Here is a 20,267-nt window from a genome sequence, read left to right as displayed (position 1 = left end):
CCAAAATCAGCCCACTTCTTGCACTTGATGGGCACCTCACCCTTGAGAGGTATTATGGACATTTCACACTATTTTTGTAATATCTATAAATAGAACCTTTTAGGGTTTCATTCATTAGACTTTGATGATAATGAATGTTGTATAACATTGAAAGACAAGTCTTCTCTCCTTGAGGCACAAATCCGAAACTTGTAACTAGGGTAATACTAGGGTGGAATCACTAGTGTTGCATTCTTGCTTAGAACGTTGGGTGCTAGAGGAGGTTGAGGTCTCTCTTATGCTCACCGAAGAGAGTAGGTGTTCCTATTATCATTATATTAAAGGTCTAGGTGCTTGAATACACTTAGGTTCTTAGTTCATGAGATAGTGTATGTCACTCTATCTATCCTTTCTATTCTTGCAATCTTGTAATGTTTGTATCTCGTATTGTACCCGTTTGTGTTGTTGTTGTTATTCTCATTGTTAAGTTCATCTTGTTCTTCATTCTCATGTTGTTAATTTATTTTGTTATTTGCTTAAAATAGGTGTTAATCACCTCAGTACATTGTGTTTTTGTTGTAGATCTTGAATCCAAGAGGGGTCACTCAAAGGGTCCTCGGTTCTCTTGAACTTGTGGACTATTTTGAGTGTGTGTTTTGTGTGTTCTTGGTCAATTCCGTATCATTTGGTATCAAAGCATGGCTTGATCTTGTTCCTACAAGATCAAATCTTGGGCTAGCTCACTTAAAAATTCAAAAAAAATAAAATAAAAAAAATTAAAATCTAAAAATTTCAGAAAAAGAATAATCTGTCCATTTTGTGTTCTTGACTAAAAATTGTGATTTTGTTGTGTCTTAACCGAGATTTTTATTTATATTTGTTGTCTCTAGGTGTTAGTTTTGTTCCTCACTAACACATTGAGTCTATATCTTGATTTGAGCTTTTATTTTGATGTTGTTATTGTGAACATAAGCTTGGCCCATTGTTGTTGAACATTGTTGTGGTAGACATTGTTGTTGAGAAACTTGATTGGCTGTGTATTTGGTTGTTGTTGTTGAAAGGAGTGTTGTTTTTATTCTTGGTGAATGTTGTTGTTCTTGAAGTTCTTAACAACCTTCATCTCTTGTTAAAACCGAAGACACAACACTAAAGAGACTTGGCCATTTGTTGTTGTGGATTGGAGTTGGCCTTGGAATTGTTGTTGTTCTTGAAGATTGTTGTTATTGTTCTTGGTGTGGTTGTTGTTTTTTAAGTTCTTCACCTTCCTTCATATATTGTTAGAACATAAAGTGAATGATAGATCCTAAAAGGTGAAGGAAAGAGGTGTAAGTAATTGTTAGTCTTGAAAGACCCCCAACCACCAAAAGACTTTACATCACTTCTCAACCGCTTTCCCATGAAACAAGGGTCCATGTTTTAAGGAAAAGTACTACAAAAGTCAAGTCTTGAAATTTAAAACTTGAAAAAAAAGCTCCAAGACTTATTCTTCCCTCCTTGAAACAAATTCCACCAATCCAAATTAAAATTGGTCCAGACTTGGACTTTAGAAAATAAAAATTATAGAAACCGCAACCAATACGTGACTGCCACATCATCAAGTACTGTTCACGCATCAAATTTAGGCTCAAATTTTAGATTTCTTAGTTTCCTTTTGTTGTTCCTTAGTTTCAATTTTGTTGGTTCCACTACTAATTAGCAAACTAGTACTCATCTACTAGATTGTTAGTTAGTCTTTGTGTTCGTTCATTCATGTTAAGCGTTTGTTGTGTGTTTTTCTCTTTTGTGAATTCGTTGTGTTTTGTTGGTTCAAGTCCATAAACAAATTTTCTTTTGAGTCAACTCAAACAAAAATCTATTTCGGGCAAAGATAGACTCATCCCTCAATCACTCACGAAGTACAAGCCGGCTTTCAACACTTGTGAAACCAAGTGTGAGGTAAAAATCGAGAGTGAGAGTGTGGAGAGACATTTTTGAGTTAATAAGTTTGTTTGTTTTGTTGTTCATTGTTGTCTTTTCTTTAGGTACCATGGCTGCCACCAATTCCGATGCCACGTTTGACCGCATCACCGACTATATTGAAGAAATGAAATGGCACGTGGAAAGGCTACGCCAATTGCTACCTAAACTTATCCTATAAAATCCAACTTTCCTTGTCCAAACACATTGTGAAGAGAGCTTCCCGAAGGAAGATGTGGGCTATCCCGACCCACATCAAGGTAAAGAGGAGATTGAAATATCTTTGGTACGAGATAGTGAACTTATAAAGAGCGAAGCACTTGCTAGTTCCAAATCTGTCCGTGAGATAGATCATGCTTTATTTATGTTTAATGTTCTGTTTGAAGATGATATAAACACTACTAATGAACCTAGTGGTGAAAATGATTGTATAGCTTGCCTTGAAGGCTATGGCCGATATGATAACCCACTATGGTGTGACAACATTCCTCCTAAAGATGGAAATCTTTTCTTGGAAGATGAGAGTACTCTTATGGGCAAGGAATGTGTAGTCTTGGAAATGAGTACTCTTGGTGTGCATGATTATCAATTTACTCTTAAATGTAGTTCACTACTTGAGAATGTGAATAGTGTGCTTAAAAATTCTCAAGTTAGTGATGATGTCTGTAGAATTGATCTTGATAATGCACATGACTCTTTGAACATCTTGTGTGGTAAAAGCATTGCAATTAGTTTTGTTCATAGAGACTATGTGTATAAAAATATTTTTGTGTGTGAATGTGAGAGTGACATTTTAGGGGAAGGAAGGGATAGCCTTGGCTAATTTTTTCATTTGATCCCGGCACCCTCTTGGAATGTGGAAATCTCTACACTCCCCACTTAATGCTTGGTCAAGATGACAAGCAATGTTTGGTTGTGGGTGCTAATGAAGGAAGACAATGTTCTTCCTTATCTCTTTTTATGGATGATTACCTCTTCCTTTGTGTCTTTTGTACTAAGCTTTGTATGTTCAACACAAAGGACCCATAGATCTACTCCAAGTTTGTCCCCCCTTCGGCATGGAATGTGATGTGTGTATTTTGCTAACCCTAACCCCTCATATCTTGAGGATGTGTACTTGTTGTCTTCTCTTAATTTTGTGAGGTACGGATTCGAGGTCGAATCCTTTTCAAGAAGAGGAGGATAATATAAGTATGACCACGAGGATGGACATGAATTAGTGCGTAATAAATCCGTCCAAGGAAGTGCACAAGTGAAGTGTAAAGGAGGGCCTAAACGCACCAAAATCAGCACACTTCTTGCACTTGATGGGTACCTCACCCTTGAGGGGTATTATGGATATTTCACACTATTTTTGTAATATCTATAAATAGAACCTTTTAGGGTTTCATTCATTAGACTTTGATGATAATAAATGTTGTATAACATTGAAAGACAAGTCCTCTCTCCTTGAGGCATAAATTCGAAACTTGTAACTAGGGTAATACTAGGGTGGAATCACTAGTGTTGCATTCTTGCTTAGAACGTTGGGTGCTAGAGGAGGTTGAGGTCTTTCTTGTGCTCACGGAAGAGAGTAGGTGTTCCTATTATCATTGTATTAAGGGTCTAGGTGCTTGAATACACTTAGGTTCTTAGTTCATGAGATAGTATATGTCACTCTATCTATCCTTTCTATTCTTGCAATCTTGTAATGTTTGTATCTTGTATTGAACCCGTTTGTGTTGTTGTTTTTATTCTCATTGTTAAGTTTATCTTGTTCTTCATTCTCATGTTGTTAATCTAGTTTGTTATTCGCTTAAAATAGGTGTTAATCACCTCAGTACATTGTGTTTTTGTTGTAGATCTTGAATCCGAGAGGGGTCACTCAAAGAATCCTCAGTTCTCTTGAACTTGTGGACTATTTTGAGTGTGTGTTTTGTGTGTTCTTGGTCAATCCCGTATCATACATCCTCAATTAATTTTCAAATCACATCAAACGTGGCTAAAAATAATATAAATTTCGTAATTTTATAACTAATAGTGATAAAAAGATTCGCAAAATGCAACATTCTATGTGAAAGTACAGACATATGCAACAAAATAAGTTCTTGGAAAACCATAGATTCACTAAAAAATGATACATACAATCTTGAAAATGTGTCATGAATGTTGAAACTGTTATTTATTGGCATAGACTTAAATATTTGTTAAGTGGTTTGCAAATGAAACAAAGAATCTGAGAAAAGTATAGAAACAATTCTCTCATCCCGACTCTGCTTCTCTCTCCAATACAGAAATTCTAACAATTTCTATTCTTACTAACCTTTTTGCCTAGCATCTTTTAAATATATTGAATTATCATCCCTAATCTAAGATAGGATAATTCCACCAACAGAAACTATAAAACGAAAAGAATAATAGTAGGAGGGAGGAAAGAAGGGTACCAAGCAATGAAGAAGATTTTGCTCTTCTGGACATTTCCATTAGTAGTGAAATCATAGTAAAAACAGCATAGCGGCATTCATTAGGAGTCAAGCTGTTGGCAAGATCCTCATGTGTCTCTTCATTTTCGCCAACCTTCTCAACAACAACTTACTGACCATCAATCGTGAACACTATATATCTATGGTTAACATAACATGTATCTATGTATTTATAAACTTGTATCTTTTGTAATATGACTTTCAATAAAATTTAAACAACACTAGATACATTTTCAAGCATTAACAGTAACTCACAGATACAAGTTAACACAACATTTATCTATGTACTTATAAAGTTGTATCTATTATAAGACGACTTTTAATAAAATTTAAAAATCACTAGATACATATCAAAGTGTTAACAATAACTCACAGATACAAGTTAACATAACATATATCTATGTACTTATAAACTTGTATCTTCTATTATATTAATTTCAATAACACATAAAAAACACAAGAGACATATAAAATTGGCAACAAAGAACCAGATAAACAATAAATTTCTAAATGTATCATCCAAGTCAAAATATGTATCTCGGCCTAATGTTCAACAGATCTGAACATGCAATTACCTTAGGAAGCTCACCTCTGGAAATTGCTTCGAAAATTCTTCTTCTCTTGGCGGGAGTTTTACTTGTAGAACTATTGGATCCTCTTTTCTTAGAACCACTTTTTTTTTGTCCTTCTTAGCATGTTTTTGCCGCAATTTCTTCATAGTTTGGGGATTGTTTCTATGCTTGGATCTATTTTCATCAAAACCAAGAAATTCATAGTCAAAACTTCCAGGAATGAAGTTTATAATTTCTTGATATTTTTTGATATTTCTTATTGAGAAAACTCAAAACTAAAAGAAAGTCCTGAATCTCTATTCATAATGTTAATTCAAAAAAATGAAGCCTAAAAAAAGGATAATCGAAGAAATTGCTCAACCAAAACACTGAAAGTTCACTTTGTAAACGCAAGCGCAAATTTTTTTTTTTTGGAAAAAAAAAAACGTAAAAAAAGATTAGAAGAAATTGAAGCTAATTTTTTTTGGGGGGGAGGGGGGGGGGGATTACCTTCATTCAAAGTTTTGAATTAGATGGAGAAATTGAATAGAAACCGCAATTGAAATTACGGCGTACAGAGAGAAGAAATGGGCTAATTTTTTGTAAAGCATTAGATTCTTAGTAGGAAGTTTTAACATGTCTCAACTTTATCAAAAAATAGTAAATGTTGGAATTTAAATAATATTTTTAAAATAGAAAATTTTAGTAATTTAAAAATTTAAGTTGTTTATTTAGGTAATTCTACCTTATTAAAACTTAAGTGATTCACCAAACCTCCAGATTTTATTTTTTTTCTTTGTTTGCCCATTATCATTGGCAACTCTGAGAGACAACAAAATTGGGCCTCAAAAGATATTTTAGCTGTCCCATTTCCATAGGTTTCTCCCTCACTCTAAATTGAAAACCAACTTCAACAAAAATTGCATTTTCTAAAAGAGAAAAATAGCTTTAGAAAAATGGAGTCATTATTCATGAAAAATTTGATGTTTGCAACTCAAATGAGGAATTCAATAAACCCAATTCGTATAACAAGGATTTGCACCTCTTCTTGGAAAACTCACTTCAAAAAATCCGACTTTCAAGGTACTTGACTTTGTTTTATATTACTTGATCCGTGTTGATTTCATAGGCCATTTAAAAAAAAAAAAATTAACAGTATATTTTACTAAATTAACTTTATTACTGTTCCTACAAACTCTAAATTTAACTATATATAGTTAGTCTCTCCATTCATTTTTACGTGTCTATTATAATAATTGTCTAATTTTACTTGCCCAGACTAGAAAACCACGAGATACTCCCTTCGTTTCATTTTAACTCTTATTGACTTGAAATTTCCTTTAACAATATATTTATAAGGATTTATTTTACTAAACTAGCGCTATTAATCATGCTTTAAAAATATAAATTTGATTGTTATAAGATCTATATTATCACTTAATGATAGAAGTAGTATCGAAAAATATGATAAACTTTTCTTAATTTCATAAATTGGATAAGTAAATTGAATAATTATTTTTAGTAAAAAGGTCAAGTAAAATAGAACTTAGGAAGAAATTTACCATTTTGTGTTTATTTTATCATTATTATTAAACACTATTCAGTTCCTTACCCATTTCGACGACTTATAATTAATAGGGATGATATAATAAAATTATGTAAGGGACGAGCCAATACTAAAAAAAAAAGGGATAAGTAAAGATGGACAGAGAAAGTATTTAATAAGAAGTAAGGATAATGTGGGAAAAAAGTAGAAATAAAATTACTTGATTTGCTAAAGGGAACTGGTAAAATAAAGCATTTAATTTGAAATGGAGGGTGTATAAGTTTTAAACTTATTTTCTCTTTTTTTTGGTGGGGTAACTTTTCATGGTCTATATAGTTTTGTAAATTTTCATGGTGATCTGGTTTTTGGTAACTATGTTGTTATAACCTATGTTGCTCGGACTTTTCAAAAATGTCATTGGGTACGTGTCGGATCCTTCAAATGTAGTGCATTTTTGAAGGATCCAACATGGGTGCGGCCATATTTTTGGAGAGCCCGAGCAACTTAGATCATAACTGTTAGTATGTTAGTTATGTTGCTCGGGCCCTCCAAAAATATTGTCCTACCTATGTCTAATCCTAAAATGCAGGTTTGGAGAATTCGACACCTACCCAGTGGGATTTTTGATGAGTCCGAGAGACATAGACAGTTTGAAGCAATTTTCTTTGTCGACATGCAAATGCATCGGTCCATGTGAAGCTATGGTGAGGGAAGGTGTTAAAAAGGGACGGGGTAGACATAAAATCACATGGAAGGAAGTTGTCTCGAGAGAAGCAAATTCTTGGAATCAATGCAGACCTAGCTAAAGATTGAGTACAATGGAAAAATAAAGATCATATAGGTGCTATTGACTAGTGGTGAATAAGTTTTCAGACTTGTTGAGGAACTTCTAGCATTATTTTTACAATTATTTATGTATAGTGATGATATGAAATGAATAAGTGGAGACTGGACTGAGGCGTACTTGTTGTTGAGTAGCCTTGCGTATAGCATGTTGACAGCTTATGTTTGAAGGAACGGAGAAAATTTTGGCGATGTCTTAATCTTAATCAGTATTTTAGTAAATAAATCTTTCACATTCATGTCTTCAAACACCTTATGTTTTCCTCCCTTGTATCTGTGCATCTTCTTGACAATTTCAGTAAGTCCACACGGTAGCAAATTAACGAGTAAAAGAGAGTTATATCAATGGCTTGCCTATCGCAATTAGTGTATGCAGTGTAGAGAACTGGATTTGAACAAACTGCTCTATCTAGATTCATATACGACTTACTACGTGCAGACATAATGTTTCATTCTCTCATTTAAGCTAGTATTTTTGTTTCAGCTTCTCACTTTGTTCTCATGCAATTAATTTTCAGATTTTCGGGACTATGTAAAACCTTCCCGCCTTCTACCAGCTACTGATGTGAAATTCTGTGGAGATTGGTCACTGGAAAACATGGTCAATCATTCAAAATTGGATAGATCCAAATCCTTGTACAAAGTCAAGGTGCAAACGAGTAGCGCATATGGATCAGAACTTAGCGACATAAACTCTGAAGTCCTGCTTTGTTTGGTAGATGAAAACGGTGACTCAATCTTACGAAGGATATCGGCTGGTCTGGACAATGACCATACTGTGCAGTCACAAGGTTCTGATCCTCTCCACTTCCAAAGAGGTTCCATAGATGAGTTCATATTCGAGGGACCTAAACTTGGAAAAATTGCAGCTGTTTGGATCAGTCCAGAATCAGGTCAGTATTTCCAACTAAGTGATGTACATGTAAGCAGTGTTTCATGTTGAGCGCGTCATCACGCTTAAGGTGCGCTTCAGCGTCGTCATCAAGACTCTAGTAAGACATATTTTTCCTAGCCAATGAGTGTAATCCCGAATAGGACTAATAAGCCAAGAATAACAATTATACGGAAAAAGAAACCAAAAAATGATTACGATAAAGTCTTAAGAGTCTTTTAAGGATTGAGGTGTGATCGTTTTGTCCAGAAAAGTACACCTGGTATATCGATATTTTCCAAACTTCATTACCTGTCAAAGAGATCACCTTCAGCTTACACTTCAGAAAATGTTCAAATCTATCTCAAATCGGTATGATTCCCAATTACTTAGAAAAACTACTTATATTTCAGAGAGATGGCAGTTGTGGAGTATGTATTGCACGGAGTTGCGTGCATAGTTTTGTATTTTCCATTATATTATACAACAACATTTGCTTATATAACAAGAAGAATGATGAATTTGGGCGGACTTCAGCGTATTGGTGGTACTTATTCAGCGCTTAGTTCCCCGTAACTCTGTCAATTGTACCTGAACCAAAGTCATAATCATTAGCGACAAATTGAGAATGTGTGTTTGTCAAGGTGCTCAGTGTGAACTGTTTGTTTGATTACTACATTTCCGTGCCAATACGAATAAGCAGGTCAGTGGAGGCTTGGAGGCATGAGCATAACTGTGATTTCTCTGCTAAGTTCTGCGTCAGTAGGAAATGCGAAGAACTTATCAGACTGTACAGCCATCCGATATGACTTTGATATCGAGGATGTCTTGCTCGGTGAGAAAAGCGATAGTTCCATGATGGAGTTTAGACCATGTTCAGTTACTGAGTTTTCCCAGGACAACATCATATCACTAAGCGAGAAAACTTCGCCATCATCTTCCGCTAGCACTCAGAACATATCAAATGAAGATACCATGCAGGAATATGCAGATTTGAAGTTATCTTTATTGCTTTATGATGCAATCCTTACCATTGCTGGTTCGTCTTTTGCATTCTTAGCCGGGGAAAAGTCTGCAATCGCCTTCTTAACAGGTGGTATCGGAGGATTCCTCTATCTATTACTTGTTCAAAGGTCTGTTGACGGTATACCATCTTCAGAATTGACGTCAAGCAACAGGACAGAAACTCTTGATCGAACCAATAAAGGATTCAAAGGTTCGGTCTTAAACTTAGTATTGGCTCTTGCAGTTACTTCCATTGCGGCAAAATATGCTCTCGGAGATGTTGCTAGAGTGCTGACGCCGCAAGATCTCATGCTTGGAACAATCGGGTTTCTACTGTCCAAGGTATCCGTGATTTTGGCAGCTTTCTTACCGGTATCACGTTTAAGCGAAAACAAGTGATACTATATGCTACATAACAATAGTTCTTGCACATTCATGTATAGCTATCTAATACAGAGTTAACAGACAGATGTATAGAACCAACAAATGTTTACCTTCTTTTGTTGTTTATATACTGCAGTGTTTTGGTCAGTTTGTACGCAACTCGACTAATTTCATGAAATACCTACTATGTAGTGTTGTTGTCAGTTTGCAGGCATCTCGACTAATTTTATGAGATACCTACTATCTTCCACCAACACAGGTACCGAATGTCTTGATTGTCTTTAGTTGTAACGGTACTTTTTAACCTTTGACAGAAAGCATAATTAGTTTTTCATTTATTTCTTTAACTAGTGAAACTACCCGCGCTTCGCGCGGTTATTCGCAATAATGATATTGCATAATAGAACCGTTCAAATTTCATTAATAGTGAGACATTATTCGCATTGTTATTTGTTAGCGTATATGTTAAATTCTCATCTTATAAGTTAAAATCATAATTTTAAATATAGTATCCATAGTTTCATCTCGAATCAAAAATTTCTTATTTTACCATCATAAAAAACTAATACTCAATTTTTCTTAATATGTTGTAATTAAGCGATACATCTAGCTTGCAAAGAGTCTTCTTTATATATTGAGAGCTTTGAAAATTATGCAGAAGCATCTCATCACTTTAACAGAAAAGTCTCCATTAAAAAATCTTATCACGATATCAACCTATCATGATCTCCAATCATTCTTTTAATGACCTCTTAACAAAGCATTTGTTATGGGTAATAGGCAAAAAAATTAACAACTAACCTCTTCACATTATCTTGGGTAAAAGTTTTCTGTAACTTTCAAATTAAGAAATCAAAAATCAGTAAAATATGTTAAAAAAAAATCTACCAATGGGATATGAGAGAAAAAAAAGAGAATAATCTTATACCATCAAATAATACATATAATTGTTTGATTGTGTATTTTTTGATTGCTATCACATAACAATATAACATCATATAAATAATTGATTTGCCAAAAAACAAACTTGTTTATTACAATAAAATGTTATTTTAAAGATAATTATTACAAAAAAGAATAACTATACACGTATTAAGTTAAATCTTGATGGTTAAATCAATTTATCATCATAACTTCAAGATTACCTAAATGGAAATTTCTTCACATGAGATTTTTTCCTCTCTTCTTCTATGCAGGCAAAATATTGTGTGAAAAATTAAGAAAGGACTATTTACAATGCATTAACATGACTTTTGAATATCTCACAAAGAATATTAAGTTGCATCCCTATTTCTCATGCAAAGACCAAATTCTCTTATTAATTCCTTGGTCCTCTCTTTACCTCCGATAACTCGTCGAAAAACATAAATATAAGCCTAGAGATTTAAATGAAAATTAAAATCAACAAACATGACGTTTCAAACAGTCCATGTGTTTTTTGATTTCTTCTCCGTCAGTGCTTTTTGTCACCAATAATTGACTTCCAATCCTTTGTTAAATTTTTTTCTGTAAAGTAATGCTAGGGCATTTAAATGATAAATCAAACACTTCATATTCTCATCTTAACCTGAAAAAAATCATAATCAACTGATTAAACAAATAGATAATTACATTAGATCTTAAAAAAAGATTTCGACAATCGAATGTCCCATTCATCAACAAAGAAGTTAAAAAGACAAAGCACGTTGAAGCAAAAAAAAATATATATATAAAATAAAGGTTGGAACGGTTGTCTTTAAGCACGTTGAAGCAAAAAAAAAATATAAAAACTAAAGGTTGGAACGGTTATCTTTAAGCACGTTGAAGCAAAAAAAAAATATATAAAATGAAGCATGCGACATCACCTTGCTCATAATCTTTCTTTATATATAGAGAGAGATTTTCCTTAATGCAGATTTTAAAAGTCATCAAGATTATATAATACTCCCTCCATCCCAAATTTCCTAATTTGATTTTTTATTTTATTTGATTTTTTTCATTAATCAAAAAGAGACAAAAAAAATTTCATGTTTTATCCTTTGTATTAATTATTTTTCTTCAAATTAAAATGTAAACATCATTTAATAGGGGTATTATGGTAAACTAGAATGTGTCATCTCAGTTTGGGACGGAGGGAGTATGTATTTGGCTGAAACAAAAATAATCAAACTTAAATATAAAAAAAAAATTCCATGTTTTATCATTTGCATTAATTATTTTTCTTCAAATTAAAATGTAAACATCATTTAATAGGGGTATTATGGTAAACTAGAATGTGTCATCTCAATTTGGGACGGAGGGAATATGTATTCGGCTGAAACAAAAATAATCAAACTTAAATATAAAAAGAAATGCGTTTGCCGGGAGTCGAACCCGGGTCTATTGCTTGGAAGGCAATTATCCTTACCGTTGGACTACAAACGCTATGTTGTTATTTGAGTTTCCATAATGATATTCATAATGTAAAAAGATCAATGTCATACGGAAATGTTAATAAGCTCTAGATGAATAATTTGGCATTTAGACTGGGTCATTTACATAAATATTGTAAATACATCATCTTATTTATCAATTGTACTGCATTTTATTTTTATTGTTGATAGTCTAACTTTTTTTTAACCAAAAATAGCTAATACATATATACTCTATTTTTAAATACAATTTTAACATCATAAGATCCAGTGTATTCCCAAATTTTAATATCATTGATAAGAAAAAAATAAACAACAGTTTTAATATATTTTTTATTCAGTATATTATACGTATTAAAGACATATTTAATTTAAGTGTTAAACATATATAACTAAAATATTTTTAATACAAATATAATATAAGTATTATATGTGAGTTTTAAACATTTCATTATAATATAAATTACTTTAGTTAAGAAATATATTGTATTTGTTGCTATGAAATAACAACTTTCAAATTCATAAAAATATATAATATTAACTTCAAATTGTGTTACAACGATCCTTTACGTTCAATACAGTTTTAATACATATCACACCGTCGCCATCACTGTACACCACCCTTTCTCGTAACCACCACCACTAAACTTCGGCCAGATCTCCATCACCGCCATCAACAGACCCATCACCTCTGTTTCCTCATTTTTCTGTCGAGCTAGCAACCAGACTGCTTGTGTCTTCTCCAGTGAACTCATGTCCCCACAGCAACCAACAATCGCTACCCACTCAGTTTATCCTTCATTACTCGATACCACCTCATTTTTTGGTCAAATCTGAAATCAATCACCTCCCATTTTTCATTTTTTTTCGACAAACTAGCCACCAAACAATCCCCGTCCTCTCTGGCGAACTCACATCACTGGAGCAACCAACAACTTCTTTACCTACTTCGTTTCTCTTCCATTAACGAACAACTTCAGCAAAATCCAATAATTTCGGTAAGATCTGGGGTCCGATCTGATTGTGCCATTACGATTTCGCCATGGACATTGTGGTGGTTGTCGAAGTCGAAACGTTGATTATTGGTTACTCCGTCGTTATTTCGCCAGCGAAGACGAGAAGGACAGAAGAAACAAAGTGAAGAAGAAGTGAGATCTATCCTCCCGTTTTATAACTATGCAAGGAGTTTTTGGTATATCTCTATTCTAGCGGCAAATCAATTCTTTATTTTATGAAAGAAAAGATTTTATTCCCTATATTCGTCGTTATAGATTATAGATTTATTTTAATGATAGTTAAATATTAAAATAATATGCAAAAAATATAAGAACAACTATGATTATAATCAAGCAAAACGAATCAAGAGTTACTAAATAATCATGTAGTTAAGTATTGTAATCTCAGAACAAGAAGTTTAACTTCACATAGACTTAAAGCACTTACAACAAATCATCTAACAAACGTAAAATAAACAAAGGAGAAGAAAGGATGAAAGCATTTTTGTCTGACCCCACGGTGATTTTTTGTTGGATTCGAAATCGAGAGGGCGTCATGCGTAAGCTTAAAGTTTGCAAACCAAGACGACGATAATTCAGATGACACTATAAAATTAAAAACATAATATTATTATTCAGATGACACTATAAAATTAAAAACATAATACTATTGATATAATTTGGCCAACTGGCCTGCACATGAAAATTAATATTAAAGAAAACATAAAATTATTGGGAGAAAATGTACCCCTAAACAACACTCGTAAATGATTACATTGTAGATTATACTATGTTATGACTTGAGAGGAGAGATCTTCTATTTATATAGAGTTACAAAACCCTTTCTTTCAAAAAGAAGAAACCTAATAGAAATTTAATAGTAAAGAGATCTTTTTCTACTAGAAAACCTCTTTTTCTATCAAGAAAATAATTCTAATTATGATAAAGTAAAAAATTCAGGACAAATCCTAACACTTCTATCTCTCTCTGGGACTATAAATGTAGGAAATAACGCCCTAATCCTAATTGGTTTTGGAGTACTTAAAAAACAAAGTTGCAGTTCGGGATAGACCTGACAGGGCGCGCCAGCCATAGCATCAACTTGATTTTTCTCAAAAATTCATCCAACTTGTTCCAAAAGTTCCGAACCTTCCTTTTTGCTCACATGGGTTGATTTTCACCACATTTTTCTTACAAAGGATCTAATCACATTGGTTAGTTCACTATCAAGACTATTCACTCAAAACACACATTATAAGTGAATATTGTTCTCAAAACAAGGATAAATGTGGGTAAAATATGACAAGCAGATGTACAAGTACATTCAAGATCAGATTCAACATGGGAATGACAACATTTTTGAATTATCCGATCTACATAGCTTGTAGGTGATAGTGTATCAGATCGTGATCTACAAACTAACGTATGAGACTCGTTAAAGAGGATAAAAACATAGTCAGACCTACATGCATCAGGTAGTATGTGATGAGATTTTCAATTATTGAATGTGTACTCCTAGCTAGTTTGACTTTTAAATATTATCAGTTGTCAGTCGTTCTCATCTTTGAATGCCCCATAGACCTTGTATGTGTATATAGAAATCTACTAAAAATTCATAAATAGTTAACAGTGAACTCAGTTACTATCGTAGACGCTCGTCAATTTTAAATCTTAAATTTGGCTCTTGTTACAAGATCTTGACAAGTTTCTTGTATCTTATGTTATTGTAGGTTTGGTCAACCTTAATATTGTACAGGAAGATTTTGGATGCAATAGAGGAGAATGACTATGATAACTTGACAAAGAAAGATTTTAAACCACGTCGAATACTTATTTAGAAGTAGACTAAACACTAACTCAATCAAAGACGAACTACAAATTTGTCTTCAATTTTAAGTAGGATAGAATCAAATCATACACACATGCAACAAAAGAGATCATCATTATCGTGTTTCGGAAAATATGTGAACTTCAAAACATACCATGTGTTATGTGCAAATTGCAATTATATAACGAAGCTAACTTATTTGGAACTGAGGCCTAATTGTGGGCGACAAACCTCCATGTAATGATTAAGAAAACTAGCAAGTACAAGTTTAGAATACCAACCTCCATGTAATGATTAAGAAAACTAGCAAGTACAAGTTTAGAATACCAACTAGCTTGAATATTACCACATAATAGAATCAAGCATATTTAAGGGGCAAAAAGTGATATAAAAAAACTAGAAAAAAACACTTCAAATGATATTTATATATATATATATATATATATATATATATATATATATATATGACCTTTTTGCTTTTAAAATAAATTTTAAGGTCTAACATCGAAATTTTGCTTTAGGCGATAATATTTGAGGAGCCACTCCTTATTCTATATAAATATTAAAAAATTCACTAGATATTAATAAATAGTTGATTAAAAACTCAGTTATTATTGTATGGTATTAATGTAAGGTACTGCAAAAAATTAGAAATTTCAAAATCATGAATTCGCCTCCGACAATGGAAAACAACAATAATCTATCTATCTATCCATCTCTCTATGTATACTCGTCTTATTCACAAAAATTAATAGTCACAATCCATATATTTTTCCAAAAAAAAATCAGAAAAAAATAAAATATAAAAATAACATTTTAGAGGTATCAAATGTAGACAAGATCCTCAACTCCACTTTTGCATGAGGGAGGATTCTTCCAACAAATTGATTTAACATTTTGTGAGTATTAATAATTACACCAATTCAATAAATTAATGAAAAAGTGTTATATAATATATATCAATTATAGTGAATGTCTATCAAATAAGAATTACTCTCTCTATTCTCTCTACTCTTCTTCTTTATTCTTTCTTATTTTATAGCACGTTATCAGCACGAGACTCTACCATCTCAAATTTGAAGGCTAAGGCTAAGGTATTATTATTTTTCTTCCCTTTTTCCATATGGCTAACAATCTTACGAAGTGTGAATTCGTTGCCCTTCAAAGTTCTGGCAAGAACTATATTTCATGGGTGTTGGATGCTGAAATCCACCTAGATGCTATGGGTCTTGGAGACGTCATAAAGAATGAAAATACAGCATCTAGTCAAAATCATGCTAAGGCTATGATTTTCTTGCGTCATCATCTTGATGAAGTTTTAAAAATTGAGTACCTTACTACTAAGGATCCACTCGTATTGTGGAATAGCCTAAAAGAAAGGTTTGACCACTTAAAGATGGTCATCCTCCCAAAAGCACGATATGAGTGGATGCATCTAAGATTTCAAGACTACAAGTATGTTCATGAATACAATTCTGTCATGTTCAGAATTTCTTCTCAATTGAAACTTTGTGGAGAGACGATCAATGATAATAATATGATGGAAAAGACGCTCTCCACTTTTTATGCCTCGAATGTGCTCTTACAACAACAATATCGAGAAAAAGGTTTCAAGAAGTATACTGAACTGAATTCTCATCTTCTCGTGGCTGAACAAAATAATGATTTGTTGATGAAAAATCGCGAGAACCGACCAACTAGATCTGCTCCATTCCCTGAAGTGAATGATGTGCAAGCTCACCATGCTAGGCGTGGAAAAGGTTGCGGCCCTCCTAGTCATGGACGTGGTCGAGGTCATGGTCACAATGACCAAGAAAAAAACTAATTTGAATCGATCTGAAATAATAGTGGATTATGTCTTTGCATATAATATTGCAACGAAAATCATGCAAGACAGTGAGGATCTTGAACCTCGATCTGTCACAGAATGTCGACAAAGAAATGACTGGCTGAATTGCTTCACTTGCCAAACGTGAAGTTTTTGGACCTATAACTCAAACACCTGACGGTGTTAAGCCCGTTGGCTATAAATGGGTCTTTGTGCGAAAAAGAAATGAGAAAAATAAAATACAAAGGTATAAAGCACGCCTTGTTGCACAAGAATTTTCACAACGGCCTGGTGTCGATTATGATGAGACATATTCACCAGTTATGGACGCAATAACATTGCGTTATCTTGTTAGTTTCACTATCCATGAGAGACTTGAAATGCATTTGATGGATGTGGTAACAGCCTATCTATATGGATCACTTGATAATGAGATATACATGAAGATTTTCGAAGAATTTAAAATGTCGAAAGCATATAGTTCAAAGCCTCGGGAAATGTATTCCATTAGATTGCAAAGATCATTGTATGGTTTGAAGCAATCTGGGCGCATGTGGTATAACCGTCTTAGTGAATATTTATCTAAAGAAGGTTATACGAATGATGAAATTTGCCCATGTGTTTTCATAAAGAAAACATGTCGGAGTTTTTTATACTTGTTGTCTATGTCGATGACATAAACCTTATTGGAACGCCAATAGAGTTTCAAAAGGCAATTGATTACCTAAAGAAAGAATTTGAGATGAAAGATATCGGAAAGACAAAGTTATGTCTTGATTTGCAAATTAAGCATTTGACAAACGGCATCTTTGTTCATCAATCTATCTACATAGAAAAGGTGTTGAAATGATTCTATATGGATGGAGCACATCCATTAAGTCCTCCGATGATTTTTCGGTCACTTGATGTGAATAAGGATCCATTCCGACCCCAAGAAAAGAATGAGGAACTCTTTGGTCCTAAAATACCATATCTTAGTGCAATTGGTGCACTAATGTATCTTGCAAATACTACAAGGCCTGATATTGCCTTTTCAGTAAATTTGCTAGCAAGTTATAGTTCTGCTCCTACTAGGAGACATTGGAATGGGATCAAACACATATTACGGTATTTAAAGGGAACTATCGATATGGGCTTATTTTATTCTAAAGATTGCAGTTTCGATCTTGTTGGTTATGTTGATGCTGGGTACTTATCTAACCCGCATAAAGCTCGGTCTCAAACAGGCTATGTATTCATATGTGGGGGTACTGTCATATCTTGGAGATCAACAAAGCAGTCTATTGTAGCCATTTCATCGAATCACACTGAGATTATAGCTATTCATGAAGCAAGCCGATAATGTGTGTGGTTGAGGTCCATAATACATCTCATTCGAGAAAAATGTGGCTTGAAATGTGACAAAGTACCCACGATTTTACATGAAGATAATGCAGCATGCATAGCACAACTTAAAGGAGGATTCATAAAAGGAGATAGAACGAAGCACATTTCGCCAAAGCTCTTCTATACACATGAGCTCCAAAATAATGGTGATATTGACATACAACAGATTCGTTCAAGTGACAATGTGGCTGACTTATTCACCAAGCCTCTTCCAACTGCAACTTTCAAGAAGATGGTGCACAAGATCGGAATGCAAAGATTCAAGGAAGCTCTTATTAAGGGGAGTTAATACGCGTTGTACTCTTTTTCCCTTACGAGGTTTTGTCTCACTGAGTTTTCCTTGTAAGCTTTTTAATGAGGCAGACTATATATATCAATTATAGTGAATGTTTATCAAGATCTATTTGATGTCTATCAGGATTTGATGTATTTGTCTTTTAGTGTGAAACTAGGAGCAAATTCTCTCTATAAATAGAAGGGTTTCCTTCATTGTAAATCATCCCTCAAGAGAAGAAATAAGAATTACTCTCTCTATTCTCTCTACCCTTCTTCTTTATTCTTTCTTGTTTTATAACAAAAAGAAGTTTCTACCAATTTTTCATCTTATCAAATCGAGCTTGATATGAAGTATTACATATCATTATAGGTCAATTCAATTATCCGATAGTATTTCTTTAGAAAAAAAATCTATTTATTAATTGTGCACAAAATTTAAACTCTTCTAGAAATAAATTAGAAAACAAATAATTAAAAAAGTGCTCAATGAGATAAGTAAAAAGAGTACAAAACAATCTAATATATCGATACCGAGTAGACCTGTTACAAACACTTAAAAGAGATTATTTACAAATTTGTTGTTGATTTGTCGCTCAATAGTCCATAGGCAACATGATTTTTTGATAATTCATCGTTAAATAGGATTAGGGAAAAAAATTTATTATTTAACAACAAAAATTATGAAGTTATCTATCGATAATTCTTATTTTTTAATTATTCCAATGAATATACTGTTCTTATTCATACAAAATAAACTCTAAAAAAAAAAAATTCATAAAATTGGATAAGAAAACAAAACATAAAAGCTTCATTTTAGAGGTATCAAATGCAGACAAGATCCTTAATTCTACTTTTGCATGAGTTTCGATTCTTCCAATAATTTTCCTTTAAAATTTTGTGTGTAAAAAAAGACAAAATAGCATCTTTGGGAATTTGTAAATTTGCATTGTGACTCTAATACCAACAATACTGTGTATATCTAACTTAGAACTATCAGAAATAATATTATAATTCTTGGAATAGAAATAATATACTAAATATGTACAAGAAGATTAATCTAGATTATACACTGCTCCAAAGCTAAAAAGCGACAGTTCGATGCATAAAATATCTCGTGTGCAGTCAGGATCGAGAGAAGAGTCATCCTAATGAGGTTTGATGTAGGTAGTCTACTTTGGCACAAGTATTATTGACTTATTCAACAGCACGAACTCGAAATCTATTAAATCACACTTTGAAAATTTTACTGTTTTTTTTTTATGAAATTTGATTTAGTTACTACGGTAATTTTTAGCTAATAAATTGATTAAAATTTGAATTTTGAATTTTAAGTTAGATTGTTTTATTTGTTGAGACATTTTAGGTAGTTTGACTACCAAATAATATCGAATTTTCAAGTGTAAGGTGATTATTTAAAGTCTTCTAATTCTCGATAAAATTATTGATAGCTATTGAAAATCATTTCAATATATTGAGTCATTTTAACTTTTTTTTATTTTGCCATTATTTTTAAAAAAAAAAACATTTTCTAGTCCTAGTGCATACTAAATAAAACATTAAAGGATATTATACTGTTAATGAAAACGAATTTTTGTGTTATTATTAAGTCGCTTAAAGATAACTATCGGTAAGTGTTCATTAAAAGTTGGATTAGTAGCTTTAGAAAATAAAAAATATTACTTGTGACAACAAATTATATATATTTTTACGTTCATTGTGAGTATATATAAATTAAATCGAATATTTAAAAGCATAGAGAAAATGACAAAGCTTTTGCCACCTTTGTGTAAGATTAAGTCCAAAAATAAGCTTATAAATGTATCATCTCTTTTCATTGTAATTGTAATTGTACTTGTAGAACTTTTGAGTTTCACAACTTTTCTCAAAGTTCAGCCAACCAATTTTATACTATAGTTTATAAAATTATTAATAATTTAGATAAGTTTAAATAGTTCCTTGTATATAAA

The 20,267-nt window shown here is 32.7% G+C and overlaps 1 protein-coding gene and 1 non-coding gene across 2 annotated transcripts; one reads left to right on the top strand and one right to left on the bottom strand.

Annotated features, from left to right (window-relative positions):
- The first annotated feature begins 5,737 nt into the window (after positions 1 to 5,737).
- On the top strand, positions 5,738 to 9,800 carry LOC107873795. The gene is made up of 3 exons (XM_016720738.2): positions 5,738 to 6,031; positions 7,856 to 8,230; positions 8,912 to 9,800. Exons 1-3 carry the CDS (start codon positions 5,905 to 5,907, stop codon positions 9,610 to 9,612), a joined length of 1,203 nt encoding a protein of 400 aa, XP_016576224.1. The 5' UTR covers positions 5,738 to 5,904; the 3' UTR covers positions 9,613 to 9,800.
- Positions 9,801 to 11,928: 2,128 nt separating this feature from the next.
- On the bottom strand, positions 11,929 to 12,000 carry TRNAG-UCC. The gene has a single exon. It is a non-coding gene; the product is annotated as a tRNA-Gly (tRNA).
- Positions 12,001 to 20,267: the final 8,267 nt, after the last annotated feature.

This window comes from Capsicum annuum, chromosome 1, assembly GCF_002878395.1.
Source record: "Capsicum annuum cultivar UCD-10X-F1 chromosome 1, UCD10Xv1.1, whole genome shotgun sequence".
NCBI classification, from domain to species: Eukaryota; Viridiplantae; Streptophyta; class Magnoliopsida; order Solanales; family Solanaceae; genus Capsicum; species Capsicum annuum.
This window is presented reverse-complemented; position numbering and strand designations above follow the sequence as displayed.